This window comes from Grampus griseus (genome assembly GCF_964374135.1).
Source record: "Grampus griseus genome assembly, chromosome: 10".
In the NCBI taxonomy this organism is placed as follows: Eukaryota; Metazoa; Chordata; class Mammalia; order Artiodactyla; family Delphinidae; genus Grampus; species Grampus griseus.
The window spans coordinates 63,939,048-63,957,293 of record NC_139004.1 but is presented as its reverse complement, the minus strand read 5'-3'; the positions used below and the strand labels follow the sequence as shown (position 1 = coordinate 63,957,293).

Below are 18,246 nucleotides of genomic sequence, written 5' to 3'. Positions count from 1 at the left end.
ATAGATGGGGACTCCCTCAACTTGATAAAGGGCTTATATGAAAAACTCCCATGTAATACCATACTTAAGGTGAAAGACTGAATGCTCCTTTCCTAAGATCAGGAATAAAATGCATTCTCACCACTGCAATTCAACATTGTACCAGAAGTTCTAGCCACAACAATTATACAAGAAAAACAAAAGGCATCCAGATTGGAAAAGAAGTTAAACTATCTCTATTTGCAAATTACATGATCTCATATATATAATGTCTTAAGGAATACACAGACACATGCACAGGTTCAGTGTCACTAGCCATTAGGGAAATGCAAATTAAGATCCAATAAGATACTAATACACTCTTATTAGTACAGGTAAAATAAAGAGTAGTGACAATACCAAACGCTGGTGAGGATGCTAAGAAATGAGGTCTCATGCTGCTGGTGAAAATGTAAAATGGTATGGGCACTCTGGAAAATATTTTGGCAGTTTCTTAGGATAAATTTTGCTTTGGAAAAGCTTTGCGTTAAAATGAATACAGTGAAGTAAAGATGAATAATTCCCCTCTTGCTTGGTTCAGGTAGGTGGGCTGTGTAATGAACTAGAATTTGAATTTCTTTTTTTTTTTTTAATTTTGTTTTCCTGGTGCTGTGAAAATTAGCAATTAGTATAACTAATAAGGATTAATGGAAACTGAAAACGACTAAGGTCATGTCAGAAAGATTTGTATTTGCTGCAGAATTGAAGTGAGATGGGTTTTTTTCTCATATTAGTAGTTCCATGTATAAGAGAACCCACCCACGCCCCTGACCCCTGCTTCTTGTGTTACCGATTTGTGTGCGGAAGAGGCCTGAGAAGGAGATTAAGATTAGTAGGATCGCAATTTCCTGGAGGGCTTTGTTTTGGGATACTTAAGGGAAGAGATGTGGGGCTTGGCAGAGGACTGAGGTTGGAAAAGCTACAACTTGTTCATGGCCATCAGTCTTCAGGGATCCTCTTGACAGCGTCTTTCCACAGGCATATATCTCATTAGTGTTTGTTTTCCCCCTTGAAGTAGAACGGAGGGTTGGGGACACAGGAGCAGAAACGTTGCTTCCCTGGAGTCCTTGTTTATGCTGGGTGGTGAGCACTGTTGCTGGTGCCCTGCTGCAGGTCTACTGCTTGAGACCTTTTTGAGCTGTTATGTTCCAGGTGAGTCTTGTGAATGGTTGAGCTGTTGTCAGCACCTCTGCTCCTTGGGTCAGCCGCTGTCACCTGCCAATTCCTCTATCTGTTTTGTTGCCTTCTGAATTGACCCACAGCAGGTTCTTTGTACTATTTCCTTAGAGGGTTCTTGGACTGGAAAATTGCATGTGCACCTGAGACTTGTGCTTCCAGGAAGGTGGATGGAGTGGTAGCCATTCCTTCTTGTGAATTGGCTGTGGTGTGACTCCTTTTGCTTCTCCCTTCTGGTCTCACACTTCTGAGGAATCATCTCCTTGGCCTGGGTTTTCATCCGTGAGCTGAATCAAGCCAAGATACATGTCTGGGCAGCTTCCCTGTAGCACAGACGAAAGAAAACAGCAACATGGAACAGGAGAAGTGGATTTAAACTTGAATTTCATCAGCGAGCTCAGTAAGGAAAGGAATTCTAGATTCCTGGGCCCTTCTGCTAGAGTTTTCTATTCTGATTTTATTGGTTTAAGTTTCTCTACTTGGAAGCAACAGAAATTAACTGGCTTACACAAGCAAAAGAGTATTTATTGGAAGGATATGGGGTGGCTCACAGACTGGAAAGAAGAGCTGATGAGCTCGTCTTCAGAAAGGGCTGGAGCCAGAGCAGCCCGTGATCTGGGGAGCAGGAACCTCTTGGGGAAGAATAAACACCACCGAATCCAGTTTTTTTTTTTTTTTTTTTTGCAGTACGCGGGCCTCTTCCGTTGCGGAGCACAGGCTCCGGACGCGCAGGCTCCGGACGCGCAGGCTCAGCGGCCATGGCTCACGGGCCCAGTCACTCCACGGCATGTGGGATCTTCCCAGACCGGGGCACGAACCCGTGTCCCCTGCATTGGCAGGCGGACTCTCAACCGCTGCGCCACCAGGGAAGCCCTCGAATCCAGTTTTGATTCTTTCTGCTCAGAAGTCAAAGGCCAGGGAGAGAGGCCTAACCAGCCTGGCGGGGGTCAGGGAGGGGCACCTTAACTGGCCGTTATGTCCAGGCCAAATCCTGTGGAGAAAGGTGGTTCTCAGAGCCACACCGGACTGCTGTTACTCCAAGGAGGAGACAGCTGCTGGGCAGGCAGAAATAGGAGGGGCCCTTTGCCCTCACCCTCCCAGGAACAACTGGGGGACCAGGAGCAGAGACATCTACCCAATACCACTGTCACAGTGAATTTTGTTTTATGACAGGGGCCTAGGCTTTTCGGTGTTTTTGTGTTGAGGGCTGACCCCACTGGACTTTATTTATCAGTGAATCACTGTTTGTGTAAGAATGTGTTTTTTGAGGGATCAGACCTTGTATAAAGGTTTCCCAAGGATTTCTCTCGGTCTGGCCTGTGCACAGAGAATGGGGGGGGAGGGTTTCCAGAATGTCCATTTGGCCAAGAGCAACTGAAGGTGCTGTCTGTTACACAGGAGTACTTTCCTGTGCCACGTGTGAGAAAAATGCCCTCTCTAGGGAGTGGCCTTTTAGAAGTGCCTAATATGGAAGAGGATTGAGAGTTTATTACCAGAGCTAGAGAGGCAGTTTTTTTGTTTCTTTGGTTAGACTTACTTAGACACTACCCACAGTCACTAGGAGCCGACCAAGACTGTGTGTGTGTGTGTGTGTGTGTGTGTGTGTGTGTGTGTGTGTGTGTGTGTGTGTGTGTGTGTGTGTGTGTGTGTGTGTGTGTGTGTGTGTGTGTGTGTGTGTGTGTGTGTTGGGATTGATGTCTCCAGATCTTGCATGTAGGCCTCCTGATTCCCTGTCCACGTCCCTGCCACCTCCCCCAGCAGCCCTAGTGTTGAGAGCCAAGTACTCTTTGTTAATTGGCTTTTCTCCCTTCTTGCCAGGTGCCTGCCTGCAGATGGTGTCCATTGTCAGTGCTGCCCAACGTGTGCCAGGCTGATCCATGGTCACTTTCCGGGATGGCAGCAAGGTGACTTCAGCTGAGGATGACCCTGACTGAAAGGCTGCGTGAGAAGATATCTCAGGCCTTCTACAACCATGGGCTGTTCTGTGCGTCCTACCCCATCCCCATCATTCTCTTCACGGGGCTCTGCATCTTAGCCTGCTGGTATGTTTCCAAGTTGCCCTGGATATGGTGGGCCAGTGCCTTGGCACAATAGATTTCCTAACCCTGACTGTTCAGTAGCCCTTGGACTGTGTGCTTTTTACACAGTGGAACTTGAGGCTCATTGGATCTGTTGAGTGGAAAACTCTAGTCCTGGGTTGTTTAGCCACGACAGTAAAACAGTCCAGGCTGGCCCTGACTTGGTGACTCACCAGATTTGTTCACATTGCTGGTAATCTGTCTCAAAATAATGTTTAGATGTTTCTAAGAAACTGCAAGATAATTGAAAGCATGGTATTTTAATTTTCCTTCTCAATAGTGGCAGCTTCCTTTTGGTACCTGGTTAAGAGCAGGAGCCTTGGAATGTTGCAAGGCAAAGTCCATTTGAACAATTCCTTGGACACTGTCTTGTAGGCTAACCCCAGAGACTTGGTTTTCTACTCTCTAGTCATTTTCTTGTGTTCATGTGGACCCTCCTTCTGACCTCTGGTTGATACTTGGGGCCTGTTGTGCTCACCAAGGACTGTTGTGACTGTCCTTCTGTCATAGGGCCCCATAGAGCCCTGAAGAGTGTGGCTGATGAGGACATTGTGAAAGGAGAGGCTTGATGTAAGATGATATCCAATGGTCCCCTTGGCTCTCAAACACTGACAGTCATGAAAAGAGCCTACCTGATTATCTTTGTCTCTGGAAAGAATTATGGTTTCCAGATTCATTATACATCTAACGTTTATAGATGTTTTCAGTGCTGTGCTGGAAGAAGGATGGTTCAGGACTGAACTTGATATTCAGTTGTTAATGGTCCCAAGTTCTTCCCTAATTAGGACAAGGAAAGATGAGCATATTCATTGAGAATTTCCTGCTGGGTGCTGTGTTGGTGCTTCAGGTATATAATTAAATGTCTCGTTAACCCTCATAAAAACCTTGGGAAGTGATCCAGTTATATTTCCATTTAACCAGTGGGGGATGGAGGATTAGAGGCTTGCCTGGTCTACACAACTAATAAGTAGGGAAACGGGGGTTCAAATCCAGCTTTAAAGGGATTCTGGTGCCTGCACCTGTGGCACTCTGTTCCCCCTGACTCTTCTCACTCTGGCTCAGTGTATTTGTACTGATGTTTAAACTTTGTTAATTTGTGTTGTACAAGATTAGACACTTGTGGCTATGTCCTGTAACTGATGAATTAGGAGTGTTCTGAGAACCCAGCTCTTGGATTTGCTTGTTTTTTTTTCCTGTAGGTTAATTGACCCATCTGTCTCTTTCAAAATCATACTTTTCTAGGCCTGGCCTATATGCTGGGGCAGTGGTTCTTAAACCTGAGCTAACATCAGAGTTACCTGGAGGGCATGTAAAACAAGATTGCTGGGCCCTACCCCAGTTTCTCATTCATCAGATCTGGAGAAACCCAAGAATGTGCATCTCTAAACAAGCTCCCAGGCCTGGGGACTACATGCTGAGAACCACTAGGCTGTGTGTCCTTCTTAAAAATTTCTCTGAAGTTCTACCATGTCTCAGCTGAAAGTATTTTCTCTTTTATTCTAACTTCTAGAGCAGCAGTTTGTGGTGACACTTACGGTTATTATTATGCATATTGCCTTCTGTTAGAGGTAGATGGGGTCCTGCTCCCCCTTCATAAATTCTCAGTTGATACCATCTTTATATGTGTATGTGTATGGTAAGTAAATACATAATGGATGAATACATTGAATTAAACTTGTGTTCTCTGTGGCAGGGGTTCCCAACCCCCGGGCCACAGACCAGTACGGCCTGTTAGGAGCCGGGCCGCACAGCAGGAGGTGAGCGGCGGGTGAGCGGGCAAAGCTTCCTCTGCGCTTGCCATCGCTCGCATTACCGCCTGAACCACCCCTACCTACCCCCACACCGGTCCATGGAAAAATTGTCTTCCACGAAACTGGTCCCTGGTGCCAAATGGTTGGGGACCTCTGCTCTATGGGCAGTGTAAGTTGAGGAGGTGGTTGTGATTCCCCTTCCACGAAGATGGCTCTAGCTACCGGAAAAGGGAAGGATGTTTCTTCTTTGCCATTCATCTTCTGAGGATTGGATTTGGCCAGCTGGGATCAGGCAGCTTCCTGGACAGGGAAAGTAGGCTATGTGTAGCAGCTGCAGTTGTAGCTGGGTGCAATTGGCCTTTATCTTTGAATGAATAATGTGATATCACACAAGTGTTTCAAAACAGACTGTCCTTGGATTTATGACTTGGGGGCCTCTGGTATGAAAACTTTATGAGATGGCTAAGGTCTCAAGCGTGGAAGACTCCTTATTGACTCTGGGTGAATTAGGATGGGATGGAGGATGGGGGAAGAGGCAAATGTGATAATAACAATATTTAACAAGCAGTACAGCCCAAATGCAGCCAAGCTGGGCAGACACCTGTCTTATATCCCACAGGTGTCTTGGCCGAACATCAGTCCTGAGAAGGGAGTGGGTGAGCCTCAGGGTAGGATTGGGCTGGTTGGAGGGAAAGGAAAACTAATCTTCACTGAGCCCTGGCTTTGTGGTCAGGTGCTTCCGCACACAGTATTTCGTTTGGTCGCCTAACATCCTTGGAGGAGGTGGTTATTCCATAGTTCTTTTGCTGATGATGAAACTAATGTGGAGAGATAGTAAGTGGTATGTGCTGCAACTGGCCGGTCTGTGTGGCATATCCAAATCTGTACTTTCTCCACTTCGCTGTGGTGACATGAACTTTATGAAGAACACTGTTTGGTGCTGATACCTTTCATTGCAGGAAGTCTGCTCCTTGAACGAGAAGCCTCAGAAAGAGAATCTCAGTTGCACTGGGCCAGGGACAGGGCCTGGCAGGATCTGCCTAGACAGAGGATAGAGAAGCTTTTTGAGGCAGTGGCCCTACATAACAGAAGTTGAGGAGCGAGCATAAAATTGGGTTTTACAGCCACCTCAATAAAGATTGCTATAATATATGCCAAGAACTGTGCCAGACCAGTGACGCAGAACACAGTCCCTCCCACAGTCTCGGCCTGAGAGAGAGAACTTCAGTGCCATTGGGTATTGTGCATAGCAGATTTGACCTAACCTTAGTGCAAAGGGAGACAGCGTTACGGAGGCTTCCAGGGAGGAGAACACCTGAGCCGAGCCCTACAGGAAGAATAGGTGGCATCTTCCTTGCCTCCTTTCCTGTTTATGGTTGTGTTCATTCAGCTCGCCGCTCTCCCAACAAAAGCACAGGGAGGCTACTACCCTGGCGCGCCCCTCTGAACCTGCTGCCTCTTTTGGTCCCACTCTCTAAGGGCACTATGGTTTCCTCTTATCTTTACAGTCACCCTGTACACACATTCTTAATGCTGTGTACTTATTTTTTCAAACCAGCATCTTTGTTATGTGATTGTAAAGGAATTTTTAAAATCTGATTGGCTTAGGAGAAAATTTCTAAGGCTAGATGAAGTCCCTCAGCCTCCAAAGATGATAAAGGTTGTATCAGAAAATCCAGAGATTCTGCGCCTTTATGGACAGGAGAACAGATATTGTGGACCCAGGGCACAAGCCTCGCTATCCTCTTCTGTATGGGAAGCTTTTCTATCCAGAGCATCTCCCCTTCTGCCAGAGCTTCAGGTTGCCTGCAGAAAATAAAGTGTGGTTAATAGATAGGTTATTTTTTTTCATATTCTGTAATTTTTTTTTAAATTGAAGGATAGTTGTTTTACAATGTTGTGTTAGTTTCTGGTGTACAGCAAAGTGATTCGGTTATACATACATATACACAAATTCTTTTTCATATTATTTTCCATTATGGTTTATTACAGGATATTGAATATAGTTCCCTGTGCTATACAGTAGGAGTAGGACCTTGTTTTGTCTATTTTATATATAGTAGTTTGTATTTTCTAATCCCAAACTCCTTATTTATCCCTCCCCGACCCCCTTTCCCCTTTTGTAACCATAAGTTTGTCTTCTATGTCTGAGTCTGTCTCTGTTTCATAAATAAGGTCACATTTGTGTCATATTTTAGATTCCACATATAAGTGATATCATAAATATTTGTCTTTCTCTTGCTGACTTCACTTTGTATGATCATCTCTAGGTCCATCCATGTTGCTGCAAATGGCATTATTTTATTCTTTTTTCATGAGTAGTATTCCATTGTATATATTTACCACATCTTCTTTATCCATTCATCTGTCAAGACATTTAGGTTGTTTCCATGTCTTGGCTATTGTAAATAGTGCTGCTGTGAACATAGGGGTGCATATATCTTTTTGAATTTTGGTTTTCTCCGGGTATATGCCCAGGAGTGGGATTGCTGGATCACATGGCAACTCTATTTTTGTTTTTTTAAGGAACCTCCGTACTGTTTTCTGTAGTGGCTGTACCATTTACATTCCCACCAAGAGTGTAGGAGGGTTCCCTTCTCTCCATACCCTCTCTGGCATTTATTGTTGGTGGATTTTTTGATGATGGCCATTTCTGATTGGTTTGAGATGGTACCTCATTGTAGTTTTGATTTGCATATCTCTAATAATTAGTGATGTTGAGCAGCTTTCCATGTGCTTCTTGGCCATCTGTATGTCTTCTTTGGAGAAATGAATAGACAGCTTTTAGTAGTTTTATTAGATACTCAGATTCCATTTAACTGCTTACCTTTATTGTACCTGGAATGAGAGAGTTGTTCAGCTTGAACCGAAAGGACTGCTGCTCTTGCTACCTCTGTCTGGATCTAGCAGCTGCCTGGGCTGTGGACCTGTTCATCCCACTGGATCACCCTGGGAGCCATAAATGCTCTTTCCTCTGGGAAAATCTGATGAAACTTGCAGCAAGTAGGCACTGTGGCAAGAGGTATCTGTTTACATTCCCTAGAGGTTAGGCCACCAGGACCAGAGGTGTGGCTCAGCAGCAGTCCAGCAAGGCAGAGGGTGCTGTTTCTTGGGACCTGTCCTGGGAAGTGGTAGGTATGCCGTGGAATGAAGGAAGAGTGTCTGGGTGCCAGGCCAGCTTAATTGCCCTATGTGTGGGTCAGAGGTTAATGTGAGGGGTCATTAGGTCACCTGTGATTCCATAACCTGCTGGTCATGGTTAGAGAGGGTGGATTTTAACTTGGAGAGCAAGTTGGAATCATGATGAGACCATTCCAGACCTCCTGAAAGAGGATAATCCTACAGCCTGTATGGGTATCTGAGAGCAGACTTGACCCCTTCCTCCTTCATTTTCTCTGGAGGAAAGCAGCACCTTCAGGCTGAGGCTGGACATCGCAGTTGTGGTGACCTCCGCTCTCAACCTCTCTCCCTTGTCTGCCTACAGCTCAGGTTTCCCCACGATCATCGTGACCCCTTTGTGGGTGGGCACACAGGAGACTATAGAACAGGCTCCCTCTTTTTGTACCTATGTGGCCACTCTCTGGACACATTTATATTCCTTTCATGAACAAGAAAGAAATCTGAGTAACCGAAGCCCTGTCTGCACCTGTGCTTTGGAGAGCTGGGCTGGATAGCTGATAATCAAGTCCCAGGGAACCACTGACCTCTGCCCCAAAGCCTAGACTCAGGAGCCCAGGAGCCCAGCTCCAGCAGCTGCTCCTGGGTCCTGTTCAGCATTCCAAAGCCAGAGCCTCCCTCCAAGCAGAAGTTACCCCTGACCTCACACACGAGCTCTGGAAAAGCTCTGAAAGGCTTGTAGGAGATCAAATACTGCTTTATCACCCCAAATTTCCTCCAACCCCAAATTTCCTCCAACAGAAGAGAGATCAGGAGATCTCAGAAATTCCCCTTTATGGTCTTTTACTACCCCACCCCTAGTCCTGTATTGTTCTCCCCTGAGAAGGGAAGAGAGAAAACATGTCCCACTCCTGATGTCTCCAGAGAGATGTCCTGTGCCCCATCTCTTGAGTGTCATTTTTCTGGGTGCTCTTCCTGTATGTCTTCAGTGTCTCCTGAGCTCCCATCACAGATGACTGGGAGTGAGAATGGGAGGAGATGTAGAGCCAACATCATCATTTGTGGGACCCAGTGCAACATGAAAATGCAGAGCTGCTGCTTCAGAAAGCAGGGGAAAAATACTGTTAAAGGTACTAAAATATGCTCGGATGGGAGTGGATGAAAGGCTTCCTCCTGCCAAAATGCCCATCAGATTGCTGTGGTGCAGCCAGCCTGGGATAGGCGATGGCCAGTGCCTCACCCTGCTCCAGGACACAGCAGGGTATGCACTTCTGAACAGCCCTCCATGTTTTGGTCAGGCGCCTGCAGGGGGCAGCAGCAAATGGATACCTGGACAGGGAGGGGAAGGCCAGATCCTAGGATGCAAGGTAGCAGGGGAGCTGGTGGTCAAGCACCTGTCCCAGGGAGGAGGGACCACCTGTGAACCTACACTCCAAATCCTCAGCACATGCTCCATTGTGATGGACTTCATTTACAAAACACAAGTTGAAACATAGATTTATTAAGAATTTCCACATATGGTGAGAATGTAAATTGATACAGCTACTATGGAAAACAGTATGGAGTTTCCTTAAAAAACTAAAAATAGAACTACCATACGACCCAGCAATCCCACTACTGGGCATATACCCAGAGAAAACCATAATTCAGAAAGACACATGCACCCCCAATGTTCATAGCAGCACTATTTACAATAGCCAGGTCATGGAAGCAACCTAAATATCCATCAAAAGAGGAACGGATAGGGCTTCCCTGGTGGCGCAGTCGTTGGGAGTCCGCCTGCCGATGCAGGGGACACGGGTTCGTGCCCCGGTCCGGGAAGGTCCCACATGCCATGGAGCGGCTGGGCCCGTGAGCCGTGGCCACTGAGGCTGCGCGTCCGGAGCCTGTACTCTGCAACGGGAGAGGCCACAACGGTGAGAGGCCCGCGTACTGCCAAAAAAAAAAAAGAAAAAAAAGAGGAACGGATAAAGAAGATGTGGTACATATATACAATGGAATATTACTCAGCCATAAAAAGGAACAAAATTGGGTCATTTGTAGAGACATGGATGGACCTAGAGAGTGTCATACAGAGTGAAGTAAGTCAGAAAAAGAAAAACAAATATCGTATATTAACACATATATGTAGAATCTAGAAAAATGGTATAGATGATCTTACTTGCAAAGCAGAAATAGAGATACAGATGTAGAGAACAAATGTATGGATACCAAGGGGGAAAGGGATGGGGTGGGAGGAATTGGGAGATTGGGATTGACACATATACACTGTTGATACTATGTATAAAATAGATAACTAATGAGAACCTACTGTATAGCACAGGGAACTCTACTTAATGCACTGTGGTGACCTAAATGGGAAGGAAATCCAAAACAGGGGATATATGCATACATATAGCTGATTTCACTTTGTAGTACAGTAGAAACTAACACAACATTGTAAAGCAGTTATACTCCAATAAAAACTTTAAAAAAAAGAAACCTTGCATTTTGCATTTTTGTAGAATCTTTTCCTTGGTGTTTTTCTTGTACTTCTATCAAAAGGAATTTATGATTGTTTAAATTTTTAAACAAAACGGAAATGTAATACAAGAGTATAGTGTGATGTTAAGAGGGTGGACTCTGGGGCCAGACTGCCTGTGTTCACATACTGGTTCTGTCCCTTTCTTGGGGGCTAGAGGGGATATAGCTTCTGCATACCTTGTTGGGTTGTGGTGAGGCTTTTTTAAAAAAAATATTTATTTATTTATTTATTTTGGCTGTACCGGGTCTTAGTTACAGCACATGGGATCGTCATTGTGGCATGCGGGCTTCTTAGTTGCAGCATGTTGTCTTCTTAGTTGTGGCACGCACGTGGGATCTAGTTCCCCAACCAAGGAACAAACCCAGGCCCCCTGCATTGGGAGCGCAGAGTCTTACCCACTGGACAACCAGGGAAGTCCCTGTGGTGAGGCTTAAATGAGAAAAAAGATGGAAGGCACCTGGCACACAGTAGGTACTCAGTGAGAGTTAGAAACCATCATCATTGTTACAGAGACAGAAATGGACAGGTTCACCATCAGTGATAAGAACTGTGTTGGGGTGAGTACGGGGCATTTTGGCAGCAAATAGGAGGAGGGGCCTTAACTCAGACTTTGGGGAAAGGGGAAAGACTTCCTAGGCAAATGATACTGTACTTGAGGCCTTGAAGCTGAGTTATCTAGGAGAAGAATGAGCAAGAGTGTTCCAGCAAGTACAGACCTCAGAAGCAAGAGGGGAGTTGTGTGGCTCCAGGGCAAGATTGGAGAATGACTGTGAGCCACTTTAAGCATTTCAAGGCCTGTGGGCATTTCCTAAGAGACTTTATCCTAAGAAGGTGGATGCTCTGGAGTGTGCTGCCCTTCTTTCTCTCCCTGCTGGAATGTTTAGACTCCTGGAATTCACAGATGTTTTACATATTTCAAATCTTGAGAAACAGGCTGCCTTTAGTCAGTGTGTTTGGAGCAGCTACTGTACGGAAAGTGAATGTAGATAAATAAAATGTACTGCCTGCCTTCATCTTGTAGTAGAGCTAGAGCTTCAGCAGTCTTAGCTCTGGGCCCCAGGACTCCTCTCTGCACCCAGAGCTCAGGGGTCAGCCCAGGCATTGTGCAGAGCTTTCCCCAGCAAAACCTTAGCTAAGTCCAGAGACAGCCCCTGACACCTACCTCCAAACAGTTGAACCTTAGCTTTTGGAAGAAGCAAAAGAGAAGCAACTCTTTACATAAAAGGGATTCTCGATGGATTAATAGCTGATTTCTTCTCAGAAACCATGGAGGCCAGAAGGTAGTGGGATCACATATTTAAAGTCCTGAAAGGAAAAAAAAAATCAAGAGTTCTAAATTCTATAAAACTATACTTCAGGGACTTCCCTTGCGATCCAGTGGTTAAGACTGTGCTTCCAACACAGGGGGCACAGGTTTTTGTTTTGTTTTTTTTTAATATTTTTAAATTTTATTTATTTATTTTTGACTGTGTTGGGTCTTCGTTGCTGCGCGTGGGCTTTCTCTAGTTGCAGCGAGCGGGGGCCACTCTTCATTGCGGTACATGGGCTTCTCATTGCAGTGGCTTCTCGTTGCGGAGCACAGGCTCTAGGCGCGCGGGCTTCAGTAGTTGTGGCGCGTGGGCTCGTTAGTTGTGGCTCGTGAGCTCTAGAGCACAGGCTCGGTAGTTGTGGCGCATGGGCTTAGTTGCTCTGCAGCATGTGGGATCTTCCCGGACCAGGGCTCAAACCCATGTCCCCTGCGTTGGCAGGCAGGTTCTTAACCACTGCGCCACCAGGGAAGCCCGGGGGCACAGGTTTGATCTCTGGTCAGGGAACTAAGATACTGTATGTGGCAGGGTGTGGGGAAAAAAAAAAAAAATTAAAGTGACTGCTTTCAAATTGAAAAAAAAAAAAAACTACAGTAATGAAGGAGAAGTTAAGACATTTCCAGATAAACAAAAGCTGAGGGAAATTGTTACCAGTGCCCCTACCCTGCAATTTGAAGCCATAAGAAAAAATAAACACTAGTAAAGATAATCAGTATTGTTGGTTTGGTTTGTAATTTCTTTCTTTGTCTTCTGTGATTTAAAGGGCAAGTGTATTAAACAGTAATTTAAAATCTACATTAAAGAGATTAAATGTAAAGTGTAATCTGTGACAACAATATAAAAGGGGAGCGACAAGAATGTATAGACAGAGTGTGTGTATCCTGTTGAAGCTAAGCTGCTCAGACTGCATGATTTCAGTTGTCTTATTTTCATGATTGCCGCTCCTTTCTTCTCTGCTCAGATTTGCTGTTGAACCCCTCTATTCAACCTAGCTTGTTATAAGTTGTTAATAATAGAATTCCCAAGGTGGCCACTAAGAAAATAACTTTTTTTTTTTTTTTTTTTGTGGTACGCAGGCCTCTCACTGCTGTGGCCTCTCCCATTGCGGAGCACAGGCTCCGGACATGGAGGCTCAGCAGCCATGGCTCACGGGCCCAGCCGCTCCGCGGCATGTGGGATCTTTCCGGACCGGGGCACGAATCCACGTCCGCATCGGCAGGCGGACTCTCAACCACTGCGCCACCAGGGAAGCCCAGAAAATAACTTTTAAAATATGTAGAACAGGAAAGTAGAAGGGAATCAAAGTGGCACATTACAAAAAATCAATACCCCCCCCTTAAAAAAAGGGCAGCAATGGAGGAACTGAGGAACAAAAATCATGTAAGACAAACAAAACAAATAGCTAAATGGCATAAATAAATCCTTCCTTGTCAGTAATCACATTAAATGTAAGTGGATCAAACTCTCCTATTAAAAGAATGGCCAATTTGATTTTACAAAGACTTTATCTGCATGCTGTCTACAAGGCACTTTAGATACACACTACGCTTTTTTTTTTTTTTAACTTTTTTTTTTGGCTGCACCCCGCAGCATGTGGAGCCTCAGTCCCCTGACCAGGGATTGAACCCATACCCCCTACACTGGAAGCACGGAGTCTTAACCATCTGGACCACCAGGGAGGTCCTTAGATATACACTACACTTTAGATATAAGAACACAAAGAGGTTGAAAGTAAGAGGGTGGAAAATGATATTCCATGCTAAACGGTACCCAAAAGAGAGCTGAAGTGGCTATATTATTATCAGACAACATTAAAAAATTTATTAGAGGGCTTCCCTGGTGGTGCAGTGGTTGAGAGTCCGCCTGCTGATGCAGGGGACACGCGTTCGTGCCCCGATCTGGGAAGATCTCACATGCCGCGGAGCGGCTGGGCCCGTGAGCCGTGGCCGCTGAGCCTGCGCGTCCGGAGCCTGTGCTCCGCAACGGGAGAGGCCACAACAGTGAGAGGCCCACGTACCGCAAAAAAAAAAAAAAAAAAAAAAAATTTATTAGAGACAAAGAAGGACATTATATATTGATAAATGCTTCAATACAACAAGAGGATATAACCATTATAAACATATAACAGCTAACAACATATCCCTAAAATATATGAAGCAAAAATTGACAGAATTGAAAGGAGAAATACACAGTTCTCCAATAATAGTTGAAGTCTTCAATACTCCACTTTCAATGATGGCTACAAGCAGACAAGATCAATAAGGAAATGGAGGACTTGAGCAACACTGAAACCAGCTAGACCAATACACATTCTTCTCAAGTGAACATAAACATTCTCCAGGATAGACCATATGTTAGGCCACAAACAAGTCTCAGTAAATTTAAAAAGATCTAAATCATACAGAGGATTTTTTCCAATAACAGCAGAATAAAACTAAAAATCAATAATAGAAGGAAGGCTTCCCTGGCAGTGCAGTGGTTAAGAATCCGCCAGCCAATGCAGGGGACACGGATTCGAGCCCTGGTCCAGGAAGATCCTACGTGCCGTGGAGCAACTAAGCCTGTTCGCCACAGCTACTGAGCCTGCGCTCTAGAGCCCGCATGCCACAACTATTGAAGCCTGCGCGCCTAGAGCCCGTGCTCTGCAACGAGAAGCCACCGTGATGAGAAGCCTGTGCACTGCACTGAAGAGTAGCCCCCACTCGCTGCAACTAGAGAAAGCCTGCGCATAGCAACGAAGACCCAACGCAGCCAAAAATAAATAAGTAAAATAAATAAATTTAATTAAAAAAATAATAGAAGGAAAATTCACAAATACATGGAAATTAAACAGTATATTCTAAAACAACCAGTGGGTCGAAGAAATCAGAAAGGAAAATAGAAAATAGCTTGAGATGATGAAAACAAAAACACAATATACCAAAACTTATGGGATGCAGCGAAAGTAGAACTAAGAGGGAAATTTATAGCTGTATAAAGGACTGCAGACTCATATCTAGAATATATAAAGACGACTCAATTAAAAACAGTTAAAGAGTTGAAGAGGTGCTTCACAAAAGAGGATTTATCCAAATGGCTAATAAGCATATGAAAGAGTTTTCAACACTATTTGCTGTATATTAAAACCACAGAGAGATACCACCACCTCCTCCTCTAAATGGTTAAAATTAATTGGACTGACAATATCAAGAGGTGACAAGGATTTGAAGCAGTTGAAACTCCTATCACACTGCTGGTGGGAACATAAATTTAAATAACTACTTTGGAAAACTGGTGTTATCTACAAAGCTAAATATATGTATACTCCACAACCCAGAAATTTCATTCTATGAATATACCCAACAGAAATGAGTGCTTACGTAAAAATGAGCGTATACATAAAAAGTACCACAATAGCTCTATTCTTAATAGCTTCAGCTGGGAACAGCCAAATGTTCCTCAACACTGGAATAGATAGATGCACTGTAATATGTTCATTCAGCAGAATAGTACATATGGAAAAGAATGATCTGCTACATGTGTCACTGTGGATGATTCTAGTAGATGTAATTTAAGTGAAAACAGCCAGTCACAAAAGAATACACAGTGGAATGGATGATTTCAGTTATATGCCATCAGAAACAGGCAAAACTAATTTATGGTGATAGGAATTCTAATAGCGGTTTATGGTAGTGGATACTCTTCACTGGGCCAGGGCACAAGGCCACCTTCTGAGGTTCTGGAGATATTTTATAGCTTGATCTAGGTAGGGGTTACACAGGTGTAGGCATATGTAAAAATTCATTGCACTATATACTTAAGATTTTTTAAAAATTTATATTTTATTTTTGGCTGTGTTGGGTCTTTGTTGCTGCGCACGGGCTTTCTCTAGTTGCAGAGAGTGGGGGCTACTCTTTGTTGCAGTGTGCAGGCTTCCCATTGTGGTGGCTTCTCTTGTTGCAGAGCACGGGTTCTAAGCATGCAGGCTTCAGTAGTTGTGGCATGCGGGCTCAGTAGTTGTGGTTCACAGGCTCTAGAGCACAGGCTCAGTAGTTGTGGCGCACGGGCTTAGTTGCTACGTGGCATGTGGGATCTTCCCGGACCGGGGCTCGAACCCATGTCCCCTGCATTGGCAGGCGTGATTCTTAACCACTGCGCCACCAGGGAAGTCCCTATACTTAAGATTTGTGCATTGTACTACATAAAAGTTAATTCTCAGTTTTATTTAAAACTGAGAATTAACTTTTATGTAGTACAGTTTTTTTTTTCCCCGCACCATGCCACATGCGGAACTTGCCCGACCAGGGATCAAAACTTCCCCCCCCTTCAGTAGAAGCGTGGAGTCTTAACCACTGGACCACCAGGGAAGTCCTGAAGAAAAAGTTTTAAAAGAAGTGAAACCTGAAACAAAAGCACATCCATTTGCCAACTTTTTGATGTTAGGTCAAGCTTTTTCCTTTGCATGTGGTGGGTCCATTGACTTCTGTTCAGCCTGATCTAGTGTAAACCACACCCTCAATGTGTTATGCACAGTTTCCATGGTCTGTCCCTTTAAATTCGAGCAATTTGCTCAGCAGTCTGAATCAGGATTCTTTTGTTTCCCCAGTTTTTTTTTTTTTTTTGGCTGCACCGCACGGCATGTAGAACTTCCCAACCAGGGATCGAACCCGTACCCCCTGCAGTGGAAGCACAGAGTCTTAACCACTGGACCAGCAGGGAAGTCCCTCCCCAGTTTTTTCTTGTTGTCTTACTTATGTGTAATTTGGCCAGAAGTTTGTGTAGCATCTTGCCTTTATTACATCTCCAAAAATATTCAACCAGTAAACTACTTCATAAAGTAGTTTATGCATTGGGCTTCCTGTGACTAAAAGGGAGTTTGAAAAATTCTGATCTAGAGGCTTCTGAGTTTTCTCCTAGCTCTGAAGTTTTATGACTAATATTTTGTACATTTGTACAGTTCTCCTAGCATGGAGAATTTAGTGCAACTGCAGTGATTCCTGTGTCACTGTTACCTCAGCACAGCTTCTACCTGCCATCGTGTCCTAACTCTTCTCTCCTTTTTGTTCATCCCAGCTATCCACTGCTGAAACTCCCGTTGCCAGGAACAGGACCCGTGGAATTCACCACTCCTGTGAAGGATTACTCGCCCCCGCCTGTGGCCTCTGACCACAAGCCAGAAGAGCCTAATGAGCAGCCAGAGTGGGTAGGTGCTCAGTGTATCGCTGAGGAGAGCCCTGGGCGTTGGGTGCAGACTGGCCGAGGCAGGGGTTCTGTGAGCGAGTGAGGGTAGTCAGCTTCTGATGTGTGAATACATATACTGGAATAGTTTTATAAAGGCACAGAAAATATTCAGTTATACATTTAATACATCTAGTTATACATTCCTATTTTGAAAGGAAACACCAAACTACATAGAAAGAAGTGTGTCTGTCCTAGAAAAGCTGGGGATTGTGGTTGCCGTAACTGTGGACAGCTGGGTCTGGGTTCATATGTAGGCTGCTCACACACCATGCGCAGGTGCCAGGCAGTGCCCTGGCAAACAGGCCGTCTCCTTCTTGTGCAAGGTAGTTAGGGGAACCACTGAGCATTCCTAGAGAATGTTTTATCATCAGACTCCCAACACCATTTAATATTTGCAGTGCACCTAATTTTTTCAAATCTGGTAGGTCCTGTTTTATCCTCACAATCCAGTCAGGTAAAACGTGCAGGTTTTGTTTATCCCTTTCGCAGTTAAGGAAGCTGGGGCCCAGAGTGATGATGTGCCTCAGTTTAAATTTAGTTTTCATGGGGTCAGCACTGGATTAGAACTCCAGATCTCCTGACCTGAAGCCCACTGCTGCTTCTGAATCATGCTGTTCTCAGCTGACTGTCTCTGAGCTGAGCACTAAGGTAAACGAGGAAGAAACAATGTTTCCAGTTGAGCGTCTGAGGTGCAGGACTTAACCCACCAGAACTCTGGACTCATTATTTGGAAATCTTCCAAATAATGATTAGTGATTAGTTCGTCTCTAAGACTTTTACCTGCCAGGTATGGATGAAGTGTTCTTCCCTCATGTGTTGTGCTCTGGTCCCATGGATTGGTGCTGGGCTTGCTGAGTCTGTTGTTGAGGAACAAAACCAAGCTCAGGGCACAGAGCTTTTCCTCTCCCACCTTCTCTCTGACAGTGATTGCACATTCCTTCCCATTTCCTTTTCGGGTAATATAGCAGCCAGGTAACTTGTTATAAACTGTGCTCTAATGTTGCTGAAATAGAGACATATCTGGTAAGATAGGTATGTGTTACAACTACGCATGG

The 18,246-nt window shown here is 44.8% G+C and overlaps 1 protein-coding gene across 3 annotated transcripts in view; it reads left to right on the top strand.

Moving 5' to 3' along the window:
* Positions 1-18,246, top strand: part of SCAP (SREBF chaperone) — an 89,071-nt gene that overhangs the window by 47,123 nt on the left and 23,702 nt on the right. For all 3 annotated transcript variants that reach the window (XM_082663015.1, XM_082663014.1, XM_082663013.1), the window contains exons 2-3: positions 3,013-3,236; positions 17,024-17,153. In XM_082663015.1, the coding sequence (XP_082519141.1) occupies positions 3,115-3,236; positions 17,024-17,153 (252 nt within the window). In that variant the 5' untranslated portion in view covers positions 3,013-3,114. The remainder of the gene's footprint in view (positions 1-3,012; positions 3,237-17,023; positions 17,154-18,246) is intronic.